General features: G+C 43.0%; 1 protein-coding gene across 3 annotated transcripts in view; it reads left to right on the forward strand.

The window, feature by feature from the left end:
- The window catches only part of GALNTL5 (polypeptide N-acetylgalactosaminyltransferase like 5), a 59,114-nt gene extending 43,472 nt beyond the window's left edge, over positions 1–15,642 (forward strand). For 2 of the 3 annotated variants that reach the window (XM_058436119.1, XM_032759951.2), the window contains 4 exons: positions 1,480–1,729; positions 3,954–4,071; positions 10,980–11,129; positions 15,360–15,642. In XM_058436119.1, coding sequence (XP_058292102.1) covers positions 1,480–1,729; positions 3,954–4,071; positions 10,980–11,129; positions 15,360–15,515 — 674 coding nt within the window. In that variant the 3' untranslated portion in view covers positions 15,516–15,642. Of the gene's footprint in view, positions 1–1,479; positions 1,730–3,953; positions 4,072–8,437; positions 8,575–10,979; positions 11,130–15,359 lie in introns of those variants that run through there. The other variant, XR_009212738.1, reaches the window with a different exon arrangement.
- Positions 15,643–21,466: the final 5,824 nt, after the last annotated feature.

The following is a 21,466-nucleotide window of genomic DNA, read 5'->3' on the forward strand; positions in this document are numbered from 1 at the left end:
AGCTGAGAAGACAGATTGAGTCACCAGAATAGAATGCACTTGCCCAGTTTGTGGGAACTGCTGACAAGAGACCACCAGGGATGGGAAGGGAGGTCCTCAAAATTACTATGCCAGCCACACCCTCAGAGAACTCAGCCCAGAGAGTGCCAAGTCCAGGCAAGAAAGAACTTTCCTGCTCCCTGTACTCCTCCCCTCTCTCTCATCATTCCCAACAGCATTGGACAAGTGGTCAAATTTCTCCACCACCTCCCCAACACTTGCTATTGTCTGTCTTTTTCCTTCTTGCCATCCTAGTGGATGTAAAGGGATACCTCACTGTGATTTTTATTAACGTTTTTCTGATGACTAATGATGTTGAACATCTTTTCACATGCTTATCAGCCATTTATACATCTTTGCAAAAATGTCTTCAAATCTCTTGCGCATTTTAAATCAAGTTATTTGTCTTTTTATTACTAACTTGTAAGAATTATTTATATATTCTCATACAAGTCCTTTATTATATGTATGATTTGGAAATACTTTCCCCCATTTTGTGGATTTTTTTTCTCTTTCTTTGTTTCTTTTTCTTCTTTTCTTGTTTTTTTTTTTTTTTGACAGAGTCTTGCTCTGTCACCCAGGCTGGAGTGCAGTGGCACAATCTTGGCTCACTGCAACCTCTGCCTGTTGGGGTCAAGCGATTCTCCTGCCTCAGCCTCTTAAGTAGCTGGGATTACAGGCACCCACCACCATACCCGGCTTTTTTTGTATTTTTAATAGAGACGGGGTTTCGCTATGTTGGTCAGGTTGGTCTCGAGCTCCTGACCTCAGGTGATCTGCCCACCTCAGCCTTTGAGTTCAAGCTTTAGTGGGGACCTAATAGAGACATGGTGAAACCCCGTCTCTATTAAAAATACAAAAATTAGCCTGGCGTGTTGGCAGGCACCTGTAATCCCAGCTACTTGGGAAGCTGAGGCAGGAGAATTGCTTGAACCCGGGAGGCAGAGGTTGCAGTGAGCCAAGATCATGCCACTGTACTCCAGCCTGGGTGATAGAACAGGATTCTATCTCAAAAAAAAAGCTTGAACTCAAGAGCAAAAGTCATGATGCATATCTGCATGCCATGCACCAAACTCAATGCCTAAGAAGGTGTCCTTTCAGTAACAATTTGCTAAATTTAAGCTGATCAGTCAAGACCAAGCTAAAATCATTTTTTAAAATGGAAGTCCAGTTCAGTTCCACCCGATCCTTTAGAATTCTCCCCGAAACCACTCTCTAACCCACAATTACTGGCTTCCTCTGAACATCTATGGCACATAATGTCGCATATTTTTGTACATAATAATGTATTTCTTGTTTCCTCCCAATGAAAATGAAAGCACTGTAAGAGCCAAACACATAGTAAATGCTCAAGAAATGTCCATCACATTGAACTTTGATTTGGATTGCCGTATTCTTTCAGCTATGTGGACTAACATCGCCCTGTTCTTGCCTCCCCAGGGGATGTTCTGGTGTTCCTGGACAGCCACTGTGAGGTGAACAGAGTATGGCTGGAGCCCCTGCTGCATGCCATTGCCAAGGACCCCAAAGTGGTGGTGTGCCCCCTGATAGATGTCATTGATGATAGAACTCTGGAGTATAAGCCCTCTCCTGTTGTAAGGGGAACTTTTGACTGGAACCTACAATTTAAATGGGATAATGTTTTCTCTTATGAGATGGATGGACCAGAAGGACCCACTAAACCAATCTGGTGAGATTTCTTCTGGTTTTGGAAAAATATAGCATATGTGTATTGAGACCCAGGGGGAAAAAGCCTCCAGAGATTATTCTTTCAAGTTCTTGGGCTTAATGAAAATGTTCTGTTACTTGTTTCTAGAAGTCTTTAATACAGTAATAGAATTATTGTCAATAGAATCACTTAGTACTCAATATATAACATGATATGACATTTATCTTGATATCATCTATAACTCTTTGATTCTCTGGTACTGAACACAATCCTATATGGATTCAATCATGAGTCTGGAGTTTTGAGAGAGGTCAGGGCTGGAGGCATCCTTTGGGAGTCATGGATAGGATGGATGAGAATCACTATGTGGGTGAGTGGAGAAGTGTAGAGGACCAGCCCTCAGCCCTGGGTGCTTCAACATTGACAGTTGAGAGGAGGAGAGGAACTGGCAAAGGAGATGGGAAGGAGCAGCCAGGGAGGGAGGAGAAGGACCAGGAAACTCTGGTTCCCTGGAGGCCCAGGGAGGCATGTGTGTCCAAGAGAAGGGCGTGGCCAGCAGCATCCAACAGGGTAGCTGGATCAGCGAGATAAGGACTGGAAATGAGCATCGGACTAAACCATGAGAAGGTCAGGAACAAGTCTTAATTGTGAATGGTGGGGGGCGAAGCCTGTTGGAAGGGAGTTTAAGGGAATTGGAGATAGTGACAGACAAATCTTTCTAAGGCTTTAATACGAAAGAGGGAAAAGGGGATGTAACTGACAGGAAGTGGGGTCAAAATAAGGTGGTTTTAATTTTGTAATTGGCAGAGATAACAGCATGACTGGATTCTGATAGGAATGTTCCTATCTGGTGCACTGGGCAATGTGTGTCACGTCTGGTGCAGTCGGCAGCCCACACCCGACCCATAAGCAAATCTGTTAGCTCCGTCTCCAAAATATACCAGGAATTCAACCACATCTTACTACCTACATTGCTGCATTCTTGTCCAGGATCCCATTATTTTTCTCTGGGACCACTGCAGCCCCTCTAATTGGTCTCCCTACCCCTTTCCCTACACATGGGTCTTGCTTTGTGTGCTGAGTGACTCATATCCCTAAAACATAGGTGCTCAATAAATACTCTTTTGAACAAATGAATGTAAACTTGTGATTATTTTTCTTTTTCTTTCTTTCTTTCTTTTTTTTTGGGGGGGGGGGGACAGATTCTCACTCTGTTGCCCAGGCTGGAGTGCAGTGGTGCGATCTCAGCTCACTGAAGCCTCTGCCTCCCAGGTTCAAGCGATTCTCATGCCACAGTGTCCTGGGTAGCTGGGATTACAGGAGCGGGCAACTACATCTGGCTAATTTTTGTATTTTTAGTAGAGATGGGGTTTCACATGTTGGCCAGGATGGTCTTGAACTCCTCACCTCAAATGATCCACCTGCCTCAGCCTCCCAAGGGTTGGGATTACAGGTGTGCACCACCGCACCCAGCTGTGACTATTTTCAAACTACTTAGTTTGGTATTATTTAGCCCTACTATTGGTGGACAAAACAAGATGCTTCTTAATATTATGGTTTGTCCAGAAGTAAGTATTACAATTCAGCTAATGTCTTTAGAAAGGGAGGGCTCTGAGCCCTGCTACCCAGTTCAATTGTCATCCTCATGGGAAACTCATATTCCAAATATCACTTTCCTTCTCATTAGGAAAACATTTAGAATACATCGCATACGTATTTTGGTGAGAGCTAAGTAAAAGTCATTGCCTACTTTTGTTTGTTGTGGTTTTTAGTAATTTTATATACTTAAATATATAATAAGATAATTTCAGTATTCATGTTTTCTCTCTTTTTTTTTTTTTTTTTGTTTTTTGAGACAGAGTCTTGTTCTGTCATCCCAGGCTGGAGTGCAGTAGCACGATCTCGGCTCACTGCAACCTCTGCCTCCCAGGTACAAGCGATTCTCCTGCCTCAGCCTCCCGAGTAGCTGGGACTACAGGCGTCTGCCACCTCACCCGGCTAATTTTTTTGCATTTTTAGTAGAGACGGGGTTTCACCGTGTTATCCAGGATGGTCTCGATCTCCTGAACTCGTGATCCACCCGCCTTGGCCTCCCAAAGTGCTGGGATTACAGGCATGAGCCTCCACACCCGGCCTGTTTTCTCATTTTAAACTATAAGTTATTACTAATTTCAATATAATTTTGAGGAAAATACAGAATGACTTTCTCTGTGAAATTAATTTCATATTTATGTCCCCTTTCTAGGTCACCTGCAATGTCTGGAGGAATTTTTGCTATACGTCGGCATTATTTTAATGAAATTGGACAGTATGACAAGGATATGGATTTTTGGGGAGGAGAAAATTTGGAACTTTCACTAAGGGTAATTCAGATTTTATTTTTAAAATAGCTATAGAGAGTGAAACCTAACTTTGTCACATACAATGCTGTGGTAATTATGCTCAATTTTCCTACATGAACGTCCAGTACTATTCCAGCGGCACATGCAGTAAACAATTTATGAGGCTCCCTGTAAAAATGGAAAACATTTAATAAAATATTAGATTCTTGTCCTGGTGTGGTGGCTCATGCCTGTAATCTCAGCACTTTGGGAGGCTGAGGCAGGTGGATTGTTTGAAGCCAGGAGTTCAAGACCAGCCTCAGCAACATAGCAAGACCCCCATCTCTACTTTTTTTTTTTTTTCTTGAGATGGGGTCTCTCTGTGTTGCCCAGGCTGGTCTTGAATTCCTGGGCTCAAGTAATCCTCCCATCTCAGCCTCCCAAAGCACTGGGATTACAGGTGTGAGCTACTGTGCCTAGCCTCTACTTCTTAAAATAAATATATTTAATTTAATTTAATTTAATTTAAAAATATTAGGTTCTTATACCATATGTTTTGTTATTTCTGATGTATGGTATATCAAATTAATATAATATTTTAAATCTATTATTTTTATTGTCTCATTTTTTCCAGTTTTTTCTGTTTTGGAGTTGATTTTCTCTCTCTTTTCCTTCCTTCTTTTGGCCAGTTATTTGTTCACTTTTAAAGTTCCCAAGCAGACTTCTTTCATAATGCTTCAGATACTTGATTATGCATATAAAAATATCTAGAACAATATCATTTCCTCTAAGCCTCTATTTGATGGTCCCTCTTAAGCTTGCTGTTTTTGTTGTTTGTTTTTTTCACTTTGTTTTTTTCATTCTCATGTTCCCTTTGGACCCAGGAATTATTTTATAACACCATGCCTTTGGCATATTTTATTCTGTTTGGTTGATTATTCCTTGTTTTATTATGTCGCACTCTAAGAAAATGGCTCAAGGAGTTCACCTCCTTTCAGGATCTACTAACTGTGATCAGTTTTGTGTGTTATACAGGCAGAGTTGGAGAGTCAGTATATTCCTTTTTCTGGCCCTATATTCCCTATAGATAGCAAATGACAACTAATTTATTATTCAAACATTAATTATTCCTACTCCAATATTTCAATGGCGCCTTTCCTGATGGCCCGTCATATCTTTTAAATATACTTGGGTGTCTTTTTATAAAGAAGTATGTAAATTAATAAGTAGCTGAACTACTCTCTTGACACCGGCAGCTGTCTCTAACCACGACAAGTAACCTTGTCTTTCCTGAGAAAAGAATGATCTCTGCACCTGCATACACCTCTTCATTTCTCGTTTACTCCTCATTCCAGTAAATCGATATCCTAGAAGGCCCTCAGCTTTCTGTGACATCATTCCAGGAACTGCCACCAGTTTTGTGGTGATGTCCTTAATGGATGGCTTTTGATCTTCCATGTATCTGAGGTCATTGCAGCATCTGACACTAAACCGTCTTTTCTGGAAGTTTTCTTGGACGTTAGGACAATATTCCTCGTTTGCCTTCCATTGCTCAGTTGTTCTCAGTTTCCTTTGCAGGAATTTCTGCTGCTGCTCATCTCTTAGACACAGGTGTCCCCAAGGTTTCCATCCCTGTCAGACTTTGCTTCTTACCCCATGTGCTCTTCAGGGCTCAGGGCTAGCAACCAGGTCCTCTGCACCTGTGAAGCCACGCTGGTTGTTAACATAACGCAGTCTTTCTGCATCTGGTGTGAAAAAACCTCTACTCTGAGCCAACCAAATACCTTCCACCTGCAGCCCAACCATAGGTCTACACTCCCTGGACCTTCCCATGTTCCAGTAACTAAGGGAATAGCACTTGGCGCAAGTCTACTCTGATCACCGCGGGTCTGTGCCACACCCTTGTTGATATTTTTAGTAGGATACTTGCATCAGTCCCCATGGCTGTAACTAATACCTGTATCATGATCTATCCAATATTTCAGGCTGGAGTGCAGTGGTGCGATCTCAGCTCACTGCAAGCTCCGCCTCCCGGGTTCACGCCATTCTCCTGCCTCAGCCTCTCCGAGTAGCTGGGACTACAGGCGCCCGCCACCACGCCCAGCTAATTTTTTGTATATTTAGTAGAGATGGGGTTTCACCGTGGTCTTGATCTCCTGACCTCGTGATCCGCCCGCCTCAGCCTCCCAAAGTGCTGGGATTACAAGTGTGAGCCACCGCGCCCGGCCAGGACTATCTCTTGAGAGTAATATTTAAGCTCAATCTAGCCATCATTTAAGGAGCACCTCCTTTGAGTCAAACTGTGCTGTATGCTGAGCATTGAGAAGAAGATACAGTCTTCATTAATTCATCCATGCAACAATATGTATTGAGTACTGTTATATATAAAGCACTGTGCTGGGCGCTAAAATAGAGTGGCACACAATACGAAAGTGGCTTCTTTTTTTTTTTTTTTTTGAGACGGAGTCTTGCTCTGTCGCCAGGCTGGAGTGCAGTGGCGCGATCTTGGCTCACTGCAATCTCCGTCTCCCAGGTTCAAGTGATTCCCCTGCCTCAGCCTCCCGAAAAGTTGGGACTACAGATACGCACCACAACACCCGGCTAATTGTATTTTAGTAGAGATGGGGTTTCACCATGTTGGCCAGGATGGTCTTGATCTTCTGATCTTGTGATCCGCCTGCCTCGGCCTCCCAAGGTGCTGAGATTACAGGCGCAAGCCACCACGTCCGGCCAAAAGTGCTTCTAATGTCATGAACCTTCTATCTGTTGAGTGGGGTGAGATTATCAGATATTTAATTTTATTTTTGGCCCGGGTGCAGTGGCTCACGCCTACAATCCCAGCACTTTGGGAGGCCAAGGTAGGCGGATCACCTGAGGTCAGGAGTTCGAGACCAGCCTGGCTAACATCATGAAACCCCGTCTCTTCTAATAATACAAAAATTAGCTGGGCATGGTGGTGCACGTCTGTAATCCCAGCTACTCAGGAGGCTGAGGCACGAGAATCACTTGAACCTGGGAGGTGGAGGTTACAGTGAGCCAAGATCATGCCATGGCATTCCAGCCTGGGCAGACAGAGCGAGACTCCGTCTCAAAAAAAAAATTTAGTTTTGGTAAATGCAATAGAGAAATATAGAGTATTATGGGACCCTCTAAAAGGAGAACCTAGCCTTCTCTTGGGGGATTATGTGTCTTAGATGGCTTCCCTGAAGAACTGACATTTAAGATACATGTAAAGGATAAAATGTATTTTATTTAACAAGTTCTTATATCTGACATGCACTGCTCTAAAATCTTACAGATATTAACTCATTTAATCCTCCTAACAAACCTATAAGGTAAGTACCACCATTATCTCCGACTTATAGTGGAGAAACTGAGCCACAGAGAGGTTGAGTAACCTGCTCAAACTCACAGAACTAGTAAGCACTCTGCTCCCAACCTGTCGCTTCCTGCCTCATGCTGTCTACTCAACTTCAGGTCTTCAGACCCCACCAGCTCAGTTCTACCCTCTTTCTAAGTCACTTCCATCTGAGACTGGCAATGCATTGGAAGCCTCCAATGCTCTGAATTTTTTTTTAGTTGCCCTGAACTCAGTGCTACTATTGCTCATGGAAAGTGATGGTTCATGGATGCCCACAAAGCTACAGGTTCACTTCCAGTCTCTGAATGGTTATCGTAACTGAGCTTCAACATGGCATTTCAATTTTCCTGGCAAAGCAGAAGCTGGCCTCAAGCAGCCCCAACAATCTGCAGTCTTGGTTCACCTGATCTCCCCCACACCTGCAGTCCATCCTGCCATCCCCAGATGCCGGCAACGTGTGCTGCTCCAGGAACCAGGGCCTTGCCCTGCACTTGAAAGATTATCCCTAGAGAAGCCCTTTTCTCTGCCTCTCCCCTATGCTGAACCTCTTAGATATCAATGCCAGTTTAGACTCCACCCAAGGTTGCTAACTCTCCTTGGATGCTCTGGTGTGAAAACAAACCATATGTTCTGTAATAGAGAAATAGTCAAGCAAATTCTCAAACACCTGCACAAGGGAGAATTAGGCAAGTCACTCAACAGTCTCTTCCTTCTCTGCCTGGAACACTCCAGTACCTCAGTGGGTTACCCTTGGCCCATCTGCTCAGAATTTCTATTCCTAAGAGTTTTAGGAATCAGGCAGTTATTGTCACAGCAGCAGTCAGCTCTTGCCATCATGACATTATGTAATAAACTACCTCAAAACTGAGGGGTTGAGAACAATAAGCATTTACTTTTTCTTTCCTCTGTCCATGGTTGGCCAAAGTGGCTCTGCCTCAGAATACAGGTTGTTGGGCTGGGCTCTAGTCTCTGAATTGGATTCAGATCTGATTATCATTCTAGGAGTAGCAGCGACTCACAACATATTCTTCTCACGCTGAATGGCAGGAATTCAAAAGTCAAGCCAAATCACACAGCACATTTATACCTCTGCATGCATGATGGGTGCTCACGATCCATTGGCCAAATGTGTCGAACAGAGAAGCCCAAATTCAGTGGGTCAGGGAAACGTGCTGTTCCCCAAGGTGAGTGACAAGGAGTGAGCTGTTTATTGAACAAGATTTCAATCTATCACACCAAATTTCTGGAATGACCAACTAAGTGGATGGAGGTCTTATTTACTTGAGTAAATAAAACTGGTGTTAGCCAGTCAGAATGGCTATTATAAAAAAGTCAAAAAAAAAAAAAAAAAACAGATGCTAGTGAGGCTGTGGAGAGAAGGGAATGCTTATACTCTGCTGTGGGAGTGTAAATTAGTTCAACCATTGTGGAAAGCAATTGGGAGATTTCTCAAAGAATTCAAAACAGAACTACCATTTGACCCAGCAGTCCTATTACTGGGTATATACCCAAAGGAATATACATTGTTCTACCATAAAGACACATGCATACATATGTTCACTGTAGCACTTTCCACAATAACGAAGACATGGAATCAACCTAGATGCCCATCAACAGTGGACTGGGGCCGGGCATGGTGATTCACACCTCTAATCCGAGCACTTTGGGAGGCCAAGGCAGGCAGATCACTTGAGGTCAGGAGTTCAAGACCAGCCTGACCAACATGGTGAAACCCCGTCTCCACCAAAAATACAAAAATGAACTGGGTGTGGCAGTGTGTTCCTGTAATCCCAGCTACTCAGGAGGCTTAGGCATGAGAATCGCTTGAACCTGGATGGCGGGGGCATCTAGGTTGGATGACAGTGCAAGACTCAGTCTCAAAAAAACAAAAACAAAAACAAAAACAAAAACCAGTGGACTGGATGAAGAAAATGTGGTACACATACACCATGGAATGTTACACAGCCATTTAAAAACAATAAAATCATGTCCTTTGCAGCAAAGTGGATGGAGCTGGAGGTCATTATCCTAAGCAAATTAACACAGGAACAGAAAACTAAATACTGCATATTCTCATTTATAAGTGAGAGCTAAACATTGTACATGGACACAAAGCAGGGAACAACAGATACTGGGGCCTTCCTGAGGGTGGATTGTGGGAGGAGGGTGAGGATAAAAAACTACCTATTGAGTGTGATGCTCATTACCTGGGTGATGAAATGATCCGTGCTCTAAACCCCCAGACATGCATTTTACCCACGTAACACGCCTGCACATGTACCCTTGAACTGAAAACAAAAGTTGGAAAGAAAAAAGAAACAAAACTGGTGTTAGGAGGAAAATGCTCCTTCATGTATCAGCTAGCTTTTGCTGTATAACTATCCCAAAACACAGTGCCTCAAAGCAACGAGCAGTGGTTATTTCTCACAATCCATTATGTCGCTAAAGTGGTTCTTCTAGGCTTAGCCAGAATAGCTGAGTTGTGTTGGTGTGAGAACTACTCATGGAGTGGTTAGAGTAATTAAACAAGAGTTCTGGCAAGTATACTGTAAGATGAGAAATCAGGTACACAAGATTTATATCATAAGCACATTCTTGGGGTATTATTTTTAGTAATAAAAATCAGAAGCTACCAAAATGTCCAAACAACATAAAACTTCAAAAATAATTTCACACAACATCAAATGAAAAAAAATCAAGTTACCTTAATGTTTATGTCTACGTGAGTTTACATATGTACCTGGGTTAATATTGACTCACTCGGAATATTAGGACAAGAAGTGAATTATGTTTTCTTCTGTGTGCTTTCCTGCATTTGCCAAATTTTCAATGGTTATATTTTACTTTTGTGTAGTAAAATTAATAGCTATTAAAAGTGAGCAACATAAGGAGTTTTAGATATTAAAAAAGATGAATAATTGAATTCAGTCATGATCAGCATTTCTCTTGTTTCTTGCCTACAACCAGCAATTCCTGTAGGTAATTATGAGAGAGGCAGAACCCGTTCGTCTTCATTGCTGACTCTCGGTCAGGCTTTCTAAATTTGAACCTTGTTCTCTGCTGTGTAACTTCTGTGTCATTGGGCAAACTTCTTAACCAATCTATGTGTTAGTTTCCTCATCTGTAAAATGGGAATAATCACAGAATCTGAATTATAAGGCTGTTGTGAGAATTAAATAAGAAACTTAATTAGCCATTATTATGGGTTTTTGTTGTTGTTTTTTGTTTTTTGTTTTTGAGATGGAGTCTCGCTATGTTGCCCACGCTGGAGTGCAGTGGCATGATCTCGGCTCACAACCTCTGCCTCCTGGGTTCAAGCGATTCTCCTGCCTCAGCCTTCCAAGTAGCTGGGATTACAGGCATGCGCCACTACACCTGGCTAATTTTTGTATTTTTAGTAGAGACAGGGTTTCACCACGTTGGCCAGGCTGGGCTCAACCTCCCTTCCTTAGGTGATCTGACTGCCTCGGCCTCCCAAAATGCTGGGATTACAGGCATGAGCCACTGCACCTGGCCACTATATTTGTTTAAAAGCAGTTGCCTATTAGTAATAATGCATTCATATATTTTTTGTTCTTCTTATGCCTAGATCTGGATGTGTGGAGGCCAACTCTTTATAATCCCCTGCTCTCGAGTAGGACATATCAGTAAGAAACAAACTGGAAAACCTTCTACAATCATCAGTGCTATGACACATAACTACCTAGGACTGGTGCATGTTTGGCTGGATGAATATAAGGTGGGGAACACATCCTTGACTGGGAAAATGCGTGTGAGGCCAGAGCAGGACTTGTTCTGAGGAAGCCTGCTGCTGCCTTTCCAGACCTAGCGTTTGTTCTGGAGGTCATTATCCTAAGCAAATTAACACAGCAACAGAAAACCACATACTGCATGTTCTCATTTATAGGTGAGAGCTAAACATTATACATGGACACAAAGCAGAGAACAACAGATACTGGGGCCTTCTTGAGGGTGGACTGTGGGAGGAGGGTGAAGATAAAAAACTACCTATTGATAGTTATTGATAGTTGTTCTTTTGTCTGTTTTTCTTGAATACAGCACCCCTCTAACCCCTCATCAATCCATCCCCAACCCTATTCTCAGTTCATCCTAAGCTGCTACTCTTACATCTCATTATTTTTGTTTTAATTTCTGGGAAAACTCAAGTCTCTCAGAAGTAAATCAATCAACATGAGCAGTCTTTTTTATGGAGGTACTGGATCTATTCCCTCCGTTCCCACCTCCAGGCAATTGTTCCACACCTGAAGCAAACAGCTTCTCCTTGCCCCATCCCCACATGCAACTCTCTTTTTTTTTTTTTTGAGACGGAGTCTTGCTCTGTCACCCAGGCTGGAGTGCAGTGGCGCGATCTCAGCTCACTGCAACCTCTGCCTCTCGGATTCAAGCGATCCTCCTGCCTCAGCCTCTGGAGTAGCTGGGACTATAGGCGCATACCATCATGCCTGGCTAATTTTTGTATTTTTAGTAGAGACAGGGTTTCACCATGTTGGCCAGGCTGGTCTCAATCTCTTGACCTCATGATCCGCCCACCTCGGCCTCCCAAAGTGCTGGGATTTACAAGCATGAGCCACCGCGCCCGGCCCATGTGCAACTCTTGAGATTCTTTTTCTTCCCTGCTGATTTCCCAAGCAAAGTGGATGCTGCTGGTCTTGAGACTGTGTGAGAACTTCCACTACCACTTTTCGACCAACAGCCAAAGATTTCTGTATCAAAACTATACCCGATCATCTGTGCATTTCCCCAGGAGTTAAGTACCTTGCCAGGACTTACAAGGGTGCATGTCCATCCAGAAGCTATGTGTAAATAAATACAAAAACCCCAGCAAAATCTCATTTCAGACAAACAAATAGAAATGTGTAAGAATCTCTCTGACAGTGTATGTCCTGGTCTTCATCTTATGTTTCTCTAACTGAAAAAACACACTTTAATTATGAAGGTAATAATGCTCCATTTCTTTTTTAATTAGAGAAATACGAACTAAAACTTCAAAGAGCTATTTCAACACCACCACTTAGATTAGCAGAATTTTAAAAGTCTGACAGGTCTGGCTGGGCACAGGGGCTCATGTCTCTAATCCAAGCACTTGGGAGTCCGAGGCAGGCAGATCACCTGAGGCCAGGAGTTCAAGACCAGCCTGGCCAACGTGGTAAAGCCTCATCTCTACTAAAAATACAAAAAAAATTAGCCAGACATGGTGGTGGGCACCTGTAATCCCAGCTACATGGGAGGCTGAAGCTGGAGAATTGCTTGAACCCAGGAGGTAGAGGTTGCAGTGAGCCAAGATCACACCACTGCACTCCAGCCTGGGTGACAAGAGTGAAGCTCCATCTCAAAAAAAAAAAAAAAAAGAAAAGGAAAGAAAACCAACTATAGTGTATAGTTATGTCTCACTTAACGATGCAAATATATTATGAGAAACCACCATTAGGTGATTTCATTGTTGTGGGACTATCATAGCATGTACCTACACAAACCTAGATGGAGATGGTATAGCCCATTGCACACCTTGGCTATATAGTATGGCCCATTGCTCCCAGGCTACAAACCTGTACAGCATGTGACTCTGCCGAACACCGTAGGCAGTTGTAACCCAGTGGTAAGTATTTGTGTATCTAAACATATCTAAATAAAAGGTACAGTAGAAATATGGTATTATAATCTTATGGGACCACCATTATGTACATGGTCAGGCGTTGACTGAAACATCACCACATGGTACATGACTGTACCTACAAGAGCATAGGTAAATTTCAGAGATGTAATGGTGAATGAAGGCAGCCAAACACAACAGAACTCATACTGTATTATTTCCTTCCTGTAAAGTTCAAATGGGTAAAATTAAACCATATAATTTGTGCATGAATAATCAGATATCAAAGCTAGAATGAAAAGAAATGAATATGTAATCAAGATAGCATTTAAAACGAAGGAAAAGGGTTATGATCAGGAAAGAAAAGGCAGGGGACTTTCAAGTTGTCTTTCAAAATCAGAACATATAAACATATCTCATTCTTTTAAATAGTTCCTTTAACTGGATCTAACAAAATTGATCCCATTAATAAATAGTACCAGTTGATAAGCATTCTGATCTCCCTGGCTTTTTGCTATTTTCTTGACAACCCTCAAATGAGAATTCTTTTTTTTTTTCTTTCTTTTGAAACAGAGTCTTGCTCTGTCACCCAGGCTGGAGTGTGGTGGCGCAATCTCGGCTCACTGCAACCTCCACCTCCCAGGTTCAGTGACTCTCCTGCCTCAGCCTCCCGAATAGCTGGGACTACAGGTGTGTGCCACCACGTCCAGCTAATTTTTTATATTTTTAATAGAGACGAGGTTTCACCATATTGGCCAGGCTGGTCTTGAACTCCTGACCTCATGATCTGCCTGCCTTGGCCTCCCAAAGTGCTGGGATTACAGGCATAAGCCACCACACTCGGCCTTGAAATGAGAATTATTGACATACTTTTTTGTGCATATTTTTGCAAATATATCTTTGGAATAAATTCAAGACATGAACTTGCTGGGGCAAGAGTTAGTGCATTTTAAATCCTGATGGGGTAATATCCAAATGATCTTCACTGTCTGTCTCGTCATCTGTGCTGCCATCAAATGTATATGAAAGTGTCTGTCTCCTCATATTGGTTGTAATTGAACTGTTTGTTTGTTTGTTTGTTTGTTTTAATCAGATAGGCTAAAAAACATCTCATTGTTTAAAACTGTGTTTCATTACGACAACTCTTGAGCCTATTTTCATGTTTGTTGATTTTTTTTTTTCTGTGAACGCTGGTCAGGGATCTAGATGGTTGAACTGAACATAGCTATTTCTGCATGGTTTACTGACTTTCACAAAGCAAAAAGTTAACTTAAAGAGATATGATGTGTTAAGTATAAAAATCAATGGATTGCATAATACAGCACAGTGGGAAATTTAGTGACTGATTGGGACAAGAGAGGGCTTTGGACAGGAAGATGTGCCTAAGGTCATCCATGCTGTCTTGTCTCCAAAATTATGGCACCCTCCCCCACCTGCAGGCTCGTCCCCTGCACCAATCCACCCTGGGGACCTAGGGGTGGCAGAATGCGATGGCAAAGACCTACAGTGGTCACGGATCCCCAGGGAGAATCCAATATGGCATGCCCATAATACATTAATTTGGGTGAGCAAACTCCTTCTGTCATTCAACACTATCACTATCCTGAACGCCAGGCCTGGGAAAACACAGATGAAAATATAAGGGTTCTGTTTGCAAAGGGCTTCGGTCTACTTAGAATACCTTTTTTCAACATGGGGCCAACAGACTCCATTAGACATTCATTCCTGGGGCTTCCTTAAGTCAGAGCACACAAAAAACTGACCAAGTGTGGTAATAATGACCACCTCAGACATGACACTTGGTATGTGCCAGCCATGCTCGCCCAGGGGCTTTGCATGTCCCTATTGGACTGTTCAACCCTCACAAGCACTTCGCAAGGGGAGGACTTGCCTAAGGTCACGCAGACCCTGAATGGCAGAGCCAGGCTTTGAACCCAGGCTGTAGTCCTGCAGGAGCCATTCTCCGTTTACTACACCATCCCCCATTTCTGAAGAGACAAACGTACTGATCAGGACCAGGGACTAACGGGGTTTGTCCTTGGGCATTGTTGAAAAAACAGGAGAAAGGCGATACCGCAATAGGGGGCTGTGCTTCTTTGGCTCCTGAGAAGCAGGGTCCAGTCTTCCTGGATCCCGCTATGCCACTTAGGGTGCCGTGGCACGTGCTGTGAACGTGTGCAGGGTGGGTAAATCTGAGGTCCCGTACTACCTTCATTCCCCGGACAGAAAATAATCGGGATCTGGAGGGCTTTTTGAGTTCACATGATGAAAATACATGCGTCTATGTTAGATATAATCATTTGATCACCAAAGATTTGTTTGGTTGAACGTAACGACTGACTCTATATTCTCATTCAGGAGCAGTTTTTTCTTCGAAAGCCTGGTCTGAAATATGTTACCTACGGAAACATTCGCGCACGTGTCGAGTTGAGGAAGCGACTGGGTTGCAAGTCATTTCAGTGGTATTTGGATAATGTCTTCCCAGAGTTGGAGGCATCTGTGAACAGCTGGTGAAAGGAAAACAAATCACTTTCATTAATAAAGGGTTAAAAGTCTCCTAGTCATTCAACATAGTGGCACAAGAGTGTAAGTTTGGAACATCGTGTAATTACGTGAAATGCATTAAAAAAATATGACCAGAGTGGTCTATGACGTGAGTGCCTTTATTTCCCCTTTAATGAAAATTCTTGATACTTTGTTACTGATCTGCTACTGAATTTCTGAGGTGACAAGACCTTGAACATTAGAAGTGGTCACACAGTTACGACTCTATCTTACAGCTGACTGAGGTAAAGTGCATTTGTTTACCACAGCCACCTGGCCCTGGTAGACTGCAGGGACTGCTTTTCCTTTGCCAACCCGGCTTCTGCCCCAGACAATCTGTCGCGATTGCCTTCTTAGGGAACCATGCTCTCGTGACTTTGGCTGAGCTGCAGCAAGCTCCTTTCTTCCTGCCAGGGTAGATTCTGGTAATGACACCTTGCTCAGCTGCATACCTGAACGTCTGGTGTCCAGTCCACCTGCCTGGGTGTCTGGTCAGCTCTCCAGGCCAGGTTCCCCATCTGTCCCTGCCAGCCCTTCTGTCATCTGAAGATACTCCCTCTTCCATGAGTCTCGCTGTGTCGCCAGGCTGGAGCATAGTGGTATAATCTCGGCTCACTGCAACCTCTGCCTCCCGGGTTCAAGCAATTCTCCTGCCTCAGCCTCCCAAGTATCTGGGATTACAGGCGTGCACCACCACGCCCAGCTAATTTTTGTATTTTTAGTAGAGATGGGGTTTCACCATGTTGGCCAGGATGGTCTTGATCTCTTGACCTTGTGAGCTGGCAGCCTGGGCCTCCCAAAGTGCTGGGATTACAGGCATGAGCCACCGCGCCCAGCCAATTTTGCCTTTTTCATGTCTGTCTCCTCCTATGGCTCTGGCCTCCAGCTCTCCAGACACTTCTTGACTCTTGGTAAACTGTTTAGCTGGGATCAGGGAAGCAGCAGCTGGGTGCCTTGTCTGTCCTGGGTAAACACATTCCGAGATATCGAAAGTACTTCTCTGGCATCTTTGGGGTTAGACAGATCACTGTTGGTTTCATGCTGGTGTCGGTGGCTAAGAAGGTGAAAGACACTGAATTCAGAGAGACAGATGATGAGAGAAGAAACATATTGAAAGGGGCAAAAAAAAAAAAAAGTGGAAGAGAATAGTCTATGCTGGAAAGAAGGCAAGTTAGTTTTTACAGCAGAAAAACAATTTGAATCATCTATTGAGCTCATTCAATCAGACAGGTATTCTTCTAGTTGCTGGGAATGAAGTTTTTTTTTTTTTTTTTTTGGAGACAAAGTTTCACTCTTGTTGCCCAGGCTGGAGTGCAGTAGCCCGATCTCGGCTCACTGCAACCTCTACCTCCCGGGTTCAAGTGATTCTTATGCCTCAGCCTCCCGAGTAGCTGGGATTACAGGCACCCACCATCACGCCCAGCTAATTTTTGTATTTTTAATAGAGATGTGGTTTCATCATGTTGGCCAGGCTGGTCTTGAACTCCTGACCTCAGGTGATCCACCCGCCTCGGCCTCCCAAAGTGCTGGGATTACAGGTGTGAGCTACCGCGCCCGGCCGCAAATAACCTCTTTATACCTATCTATTTAGCAAAATACTGTATAAAATCTATTGTTAGACAGACATGGGCTGATCTATTACAGACAGCCACTTGACTGATCCTTTAAAAGGTTGATCTGGCAGCACAAAACAAGTGCCACGCTGTGATTGTATTCTTGGCCCATATATTATTTATATCTTTCCTGCCTCTAGAAAGTCATTTAAAAATTAATCATAATAAACCCACGAGTCTACTAAAATTATGATAAAATGCAAAACCGGCCGGGCGCGGTGGCTCATGCCTGTAATCCCAGCACTTTAGGAGGCTGAGGCAGGTGGATCACAAGGTCAGGAGTTCGAGATCAGCCTGGCCAACATGGTGAAACCCCGTCTCTACTAAAAATACAAAAAATTAGCCGGGCATGGTGGCGGGCACCTGTAGTCCCAGCTACGCGGGAGGCTGAGGCAGGAGAATGGCGTGAACCCCAGGGGGCGGAGCCTGCAGTGAGCCGAGATCGCGCCACTGCACTCCAGCCTGGGTGAAAGAGTGAGACTCCGTCTCAAAAAAGAAAAAAAAAAAAAAAAAAAATTAGCTGGGCATGGTGGCGCATGCCTGTAATCCTAGCTACTCAGGAGGCTAAGGCAGGAGAATTGTTTGAACCCGGGAGGCAGAGGTTGCAGTGAGCTGAGATCGCACCACTGCACCCTAGCCTGGGCGACAGAGTGAGACTCCGTCAGGAAAAAAAAAAAAAAGCAAAACAGAACCCGGGCTCAGTGGCATGTGCCTGTAATCCCAGCTACTTGGGAGGCTGAGGCACAAAAATCGCTTGAACATGGGAGGTGGAGGTTGCAGTGAGCCGAGACCAAGACCAAGATCCCGCCACTGCACTCCAGCCTGGGTGACAGAGACTCTGTCTCAAAAAACAAACAAAAAAAAGCAAAATAGAAATCCTGTAGCTGAAAAAATAAAAGAGAATTATAGTAGTATAAATGTGGAGTATCTTCTTAAAGTAACAGCTTTTTTCTAGTCGAAATTTGAGAATATATATATTATATGTTACATATGATTGTTATATGTAATATATAAATGATATATATGTAACATTAAAAAGTATATATTTTTTTTTCTGGTAAGCATAAAGAATGAATGCTATAAATATCAGCTTTCCCAAAAGCAAAAGACAGGAGTGTTCTCTTTTGTTAAAAGCCACGGGCCTAATATTAAGTCTTAGTTCTGTAATGTAATTTAGTTTAGGTACTAGATAACACAGATAAGTCCTAGAAATTGTTTGGCACGTCCCTTGGACAGTATCTTCTTAAATATTGCTTCAGTTGACCCTAAAATAGAAAACAAATCAGAATCAATATCCAAATATTTGGTGTGATTAAAGGGAAATCGATACTTGCCAATAGGTGGCAATTTTTTGTTTTTGTGTGGAAATTTAAAAATCTGATTTGTATTCTGAAGCTAGTTGAAAAGCATCTGGTAACCTGCTTAAGGTTTTTTACAAAACAGTTTTTGGTATGATGGAATGCTCAAACAAGTCTTAAATTAAGCCCAGGAGTTCTGTAACTGAAACATCCTTCTAGGAATTTATCCTAAGACACACCTGTATGAAACAACAACTAAGAAGAGCTGACATTTGCTGAGCTTTTACTACGTTTCATACTCTGTTGTAAGTAGTCTGCAAGGATTATCTCCTTTCATTCATATAACAACTTTATGAGTTCTACTGCTATCCTCATTTCATAGATGAGAAAATGATGGTTAGAATTTTCCCAGGTTAAGGTTGCCCTATTTGGCTAATAAAAATACAGGATGCCTGGTTAAACTTGAATTTCAAATAGACAATAACATTTAGTGTATACATATGGCTACATTTTGAATGTGTCCTCCATAATTCAGTTGAAACAACTGACAATGCAACAGTGCTACAGTTTGAATACATTTTATCCCCACCAAAATCCATGTTGAGGCGTGGACCCCAGGGTAACAGTGTTGAGACAGAGTAGGACCTTTAAGAGGCATTTGAGCCATGAGGGATCAGCCCCCATGAAAAGATTAATGCAGTCCCTGAGAGTTGCCAGTCTCTTGGGACTGGATTAGGTACCTTGAGAGCGGGTTGTTAATAAGTAACATTGCCCCTTTAGCCAGTGCCCCCTTCCCCTTCCGATTCTCTGCCACCTTGTGATGTAGCACAAAGCCCTCACCAGCAGCCTACCAGATACGGCTGCTGGATCTTGTACTTCCCAGCCCCCAGGAGAGTGAGAAAACAAATTTTAAACTACCTAGTCTCAGGTATTTTATTATAGCAGCACAGATGAAGACAAGCCTCTCACATATTGCACAGGATATACTTACACCACAAAATTATTCTTAACCTGAAATTCAAATTTCAGGCCATCCTGTATTTCATCTGGCAACTGTATCCAAGGACAAACAATAACACAGCCCTTATATGATCCTAATCAGCCTGGCCTCAAAGATTGTGTTTAACCAGAATGATACACTGAAAAGAGCATTTTAGTGTCATTCTGTATGATAGTGAAAACTTGGAGCTAACCCAAATCCTCAATTACTAGAATAATGGTTACATAATTATTGCACATTAATCAGGTAGAATAGTATTTAAAGTAATAGATATAAATGGATGCATCTCATACTCATCAGATTGCCAAATATTTAAATATCTGATACTATCAAGGGTCAGGAGAAGATGGAACAATTGAAATTTACATGCCCTGATTATATCCTAGAGCATGATTTCAAATGTTAATTTGTGTATAAATCACCTGGAAATCTTGGTAAAAATGCAGATTTTAATTAAGTAGGTGGAGCACAAGACTCCCCATTTCTAACACACTCCCAGGTGACGTTGATGTTGCTTGTTGCTGGACCACCATTTGAGTAGTGAGGCCCTAAAACTCTGGTCTTCAAACTCTTTTGCTTGAGTATATACTAAAATAATAATAAGGTTTAAATACAAGAACTTAGTATCCCCTTATACATGTTTAAGGTGATATTTAAAATTTTTCATTACTAGTTTAGGTAGTTGGATTACTTTCTGGCAACATATTTATGTATTTAAATAAACTTGTTATACACTTTTAAATATACCTAGCAGACTTCACCCTAGTTTGCCTGCCACTGCTGTGAATAGTTTCTGAGGGGGATCCCGGCAGAATTGATCCCCAGAGAGGCTTATTTGATATTATACTATGTATATTTTACATGAGCTGCAACCATTGAAGGAAACCGGGCAAAGATACATGTGTGCTCTCTGCACTGCCCTTGCAAGAGAAACCCGTACCTGAAATATCTGTCAATTTCCAATCAAGACACAGTCATGGTAGAAGGACTCAAAAGCATTCAGCTTGGCACCCAGCAGCAGTTCTCTTTGGCTGAGGGAAGTGGCCACGGGACTCAGCTGGGGGCCATCAGCTGCCTACACACCCAATAACTGGAGAAATGAGTCCTCAGTCCTTAAGGGGAAACCTGGGTGGCACAACATGGCATCCCCTACACCCTGACAACCCCATGGGGTATCTGTGGAAGATGGGCTGGGGAATGTGGTTAGCTCAATTCAGCTCAAGAAGGCCACTACTTTAATTTATAGGTGCTGTAGAAGTTCCTCCATTGCTACACATGTACCCCATCAACTTTAATTGTGAAGCAATGAGTTCTTTAAAAAAGTTCAAAAATATTCTTAACCAAGTGGGATTTATTGCAGAAATGCAAAGAAGATTAGTATTAAGATATTCTTCAATATAACTTGGCATTATTGGCCAAAGATGAATGCCTACACCATTTTTCTTAAAAACTTGCCAAATTCTTTTATGGGATTTGTATACATTGCACTATCATCACCAAGGTATGAGTGTTTTTTTCACCACTTCTCTCTTTACACTTTAATCTACATTTTCTTCTATCACAAGTGACGTTTAACTTCTTCTAATATGTTTAAGGGCATTTGTCTTTTTATTTTTTTCACTTATGGGGTCTCCCTGTATTGCCCAGGCTGGAGGGCAGTGGCTATTCACAGGCGCGATCCCACTACCGATCAGCACAGGAGTTTTGCCCTGCCCGGTTTCCGAGCTGGGCCGGTTCCCCACTCCTTGGGGAACCTGGTGGTCCCTGCTCCCAGGAGGTCACCACACCGATGCGGAACTCGGTGTCGCAGCGCAATGGGCACAGCGCATACAGCGCAGAGCTCTCGGGCTCAAGCGCTGCTCCCGCCTCAGCCTCCGGAGTAGCCGGGGCCATAGGCAGGGCATTTGTCATTAATGGGGTCTTTTGAGACCGCAGGTGACAGGCAACAGGAGCCAGGCCACGCGCGCGCGCGAACGCTAGGGAGGACTCAGCGCGCGGCGGCCGGTGACG

This window comes from Hylobates moloch, unplaced genomic scaffold (assembly GCF_009828535.3).
Source record: "Hylobates moloch isolate HMO894 unplaced genomic scaffold, HMol_V3 SCAFFOLD_1, whole genome shotgun sequence".
NCBI lineage: Eukaryota > Metazoa > Chordata > Mammalia > Primates > Hylobatidae > Hylobates > Hylobates moloch.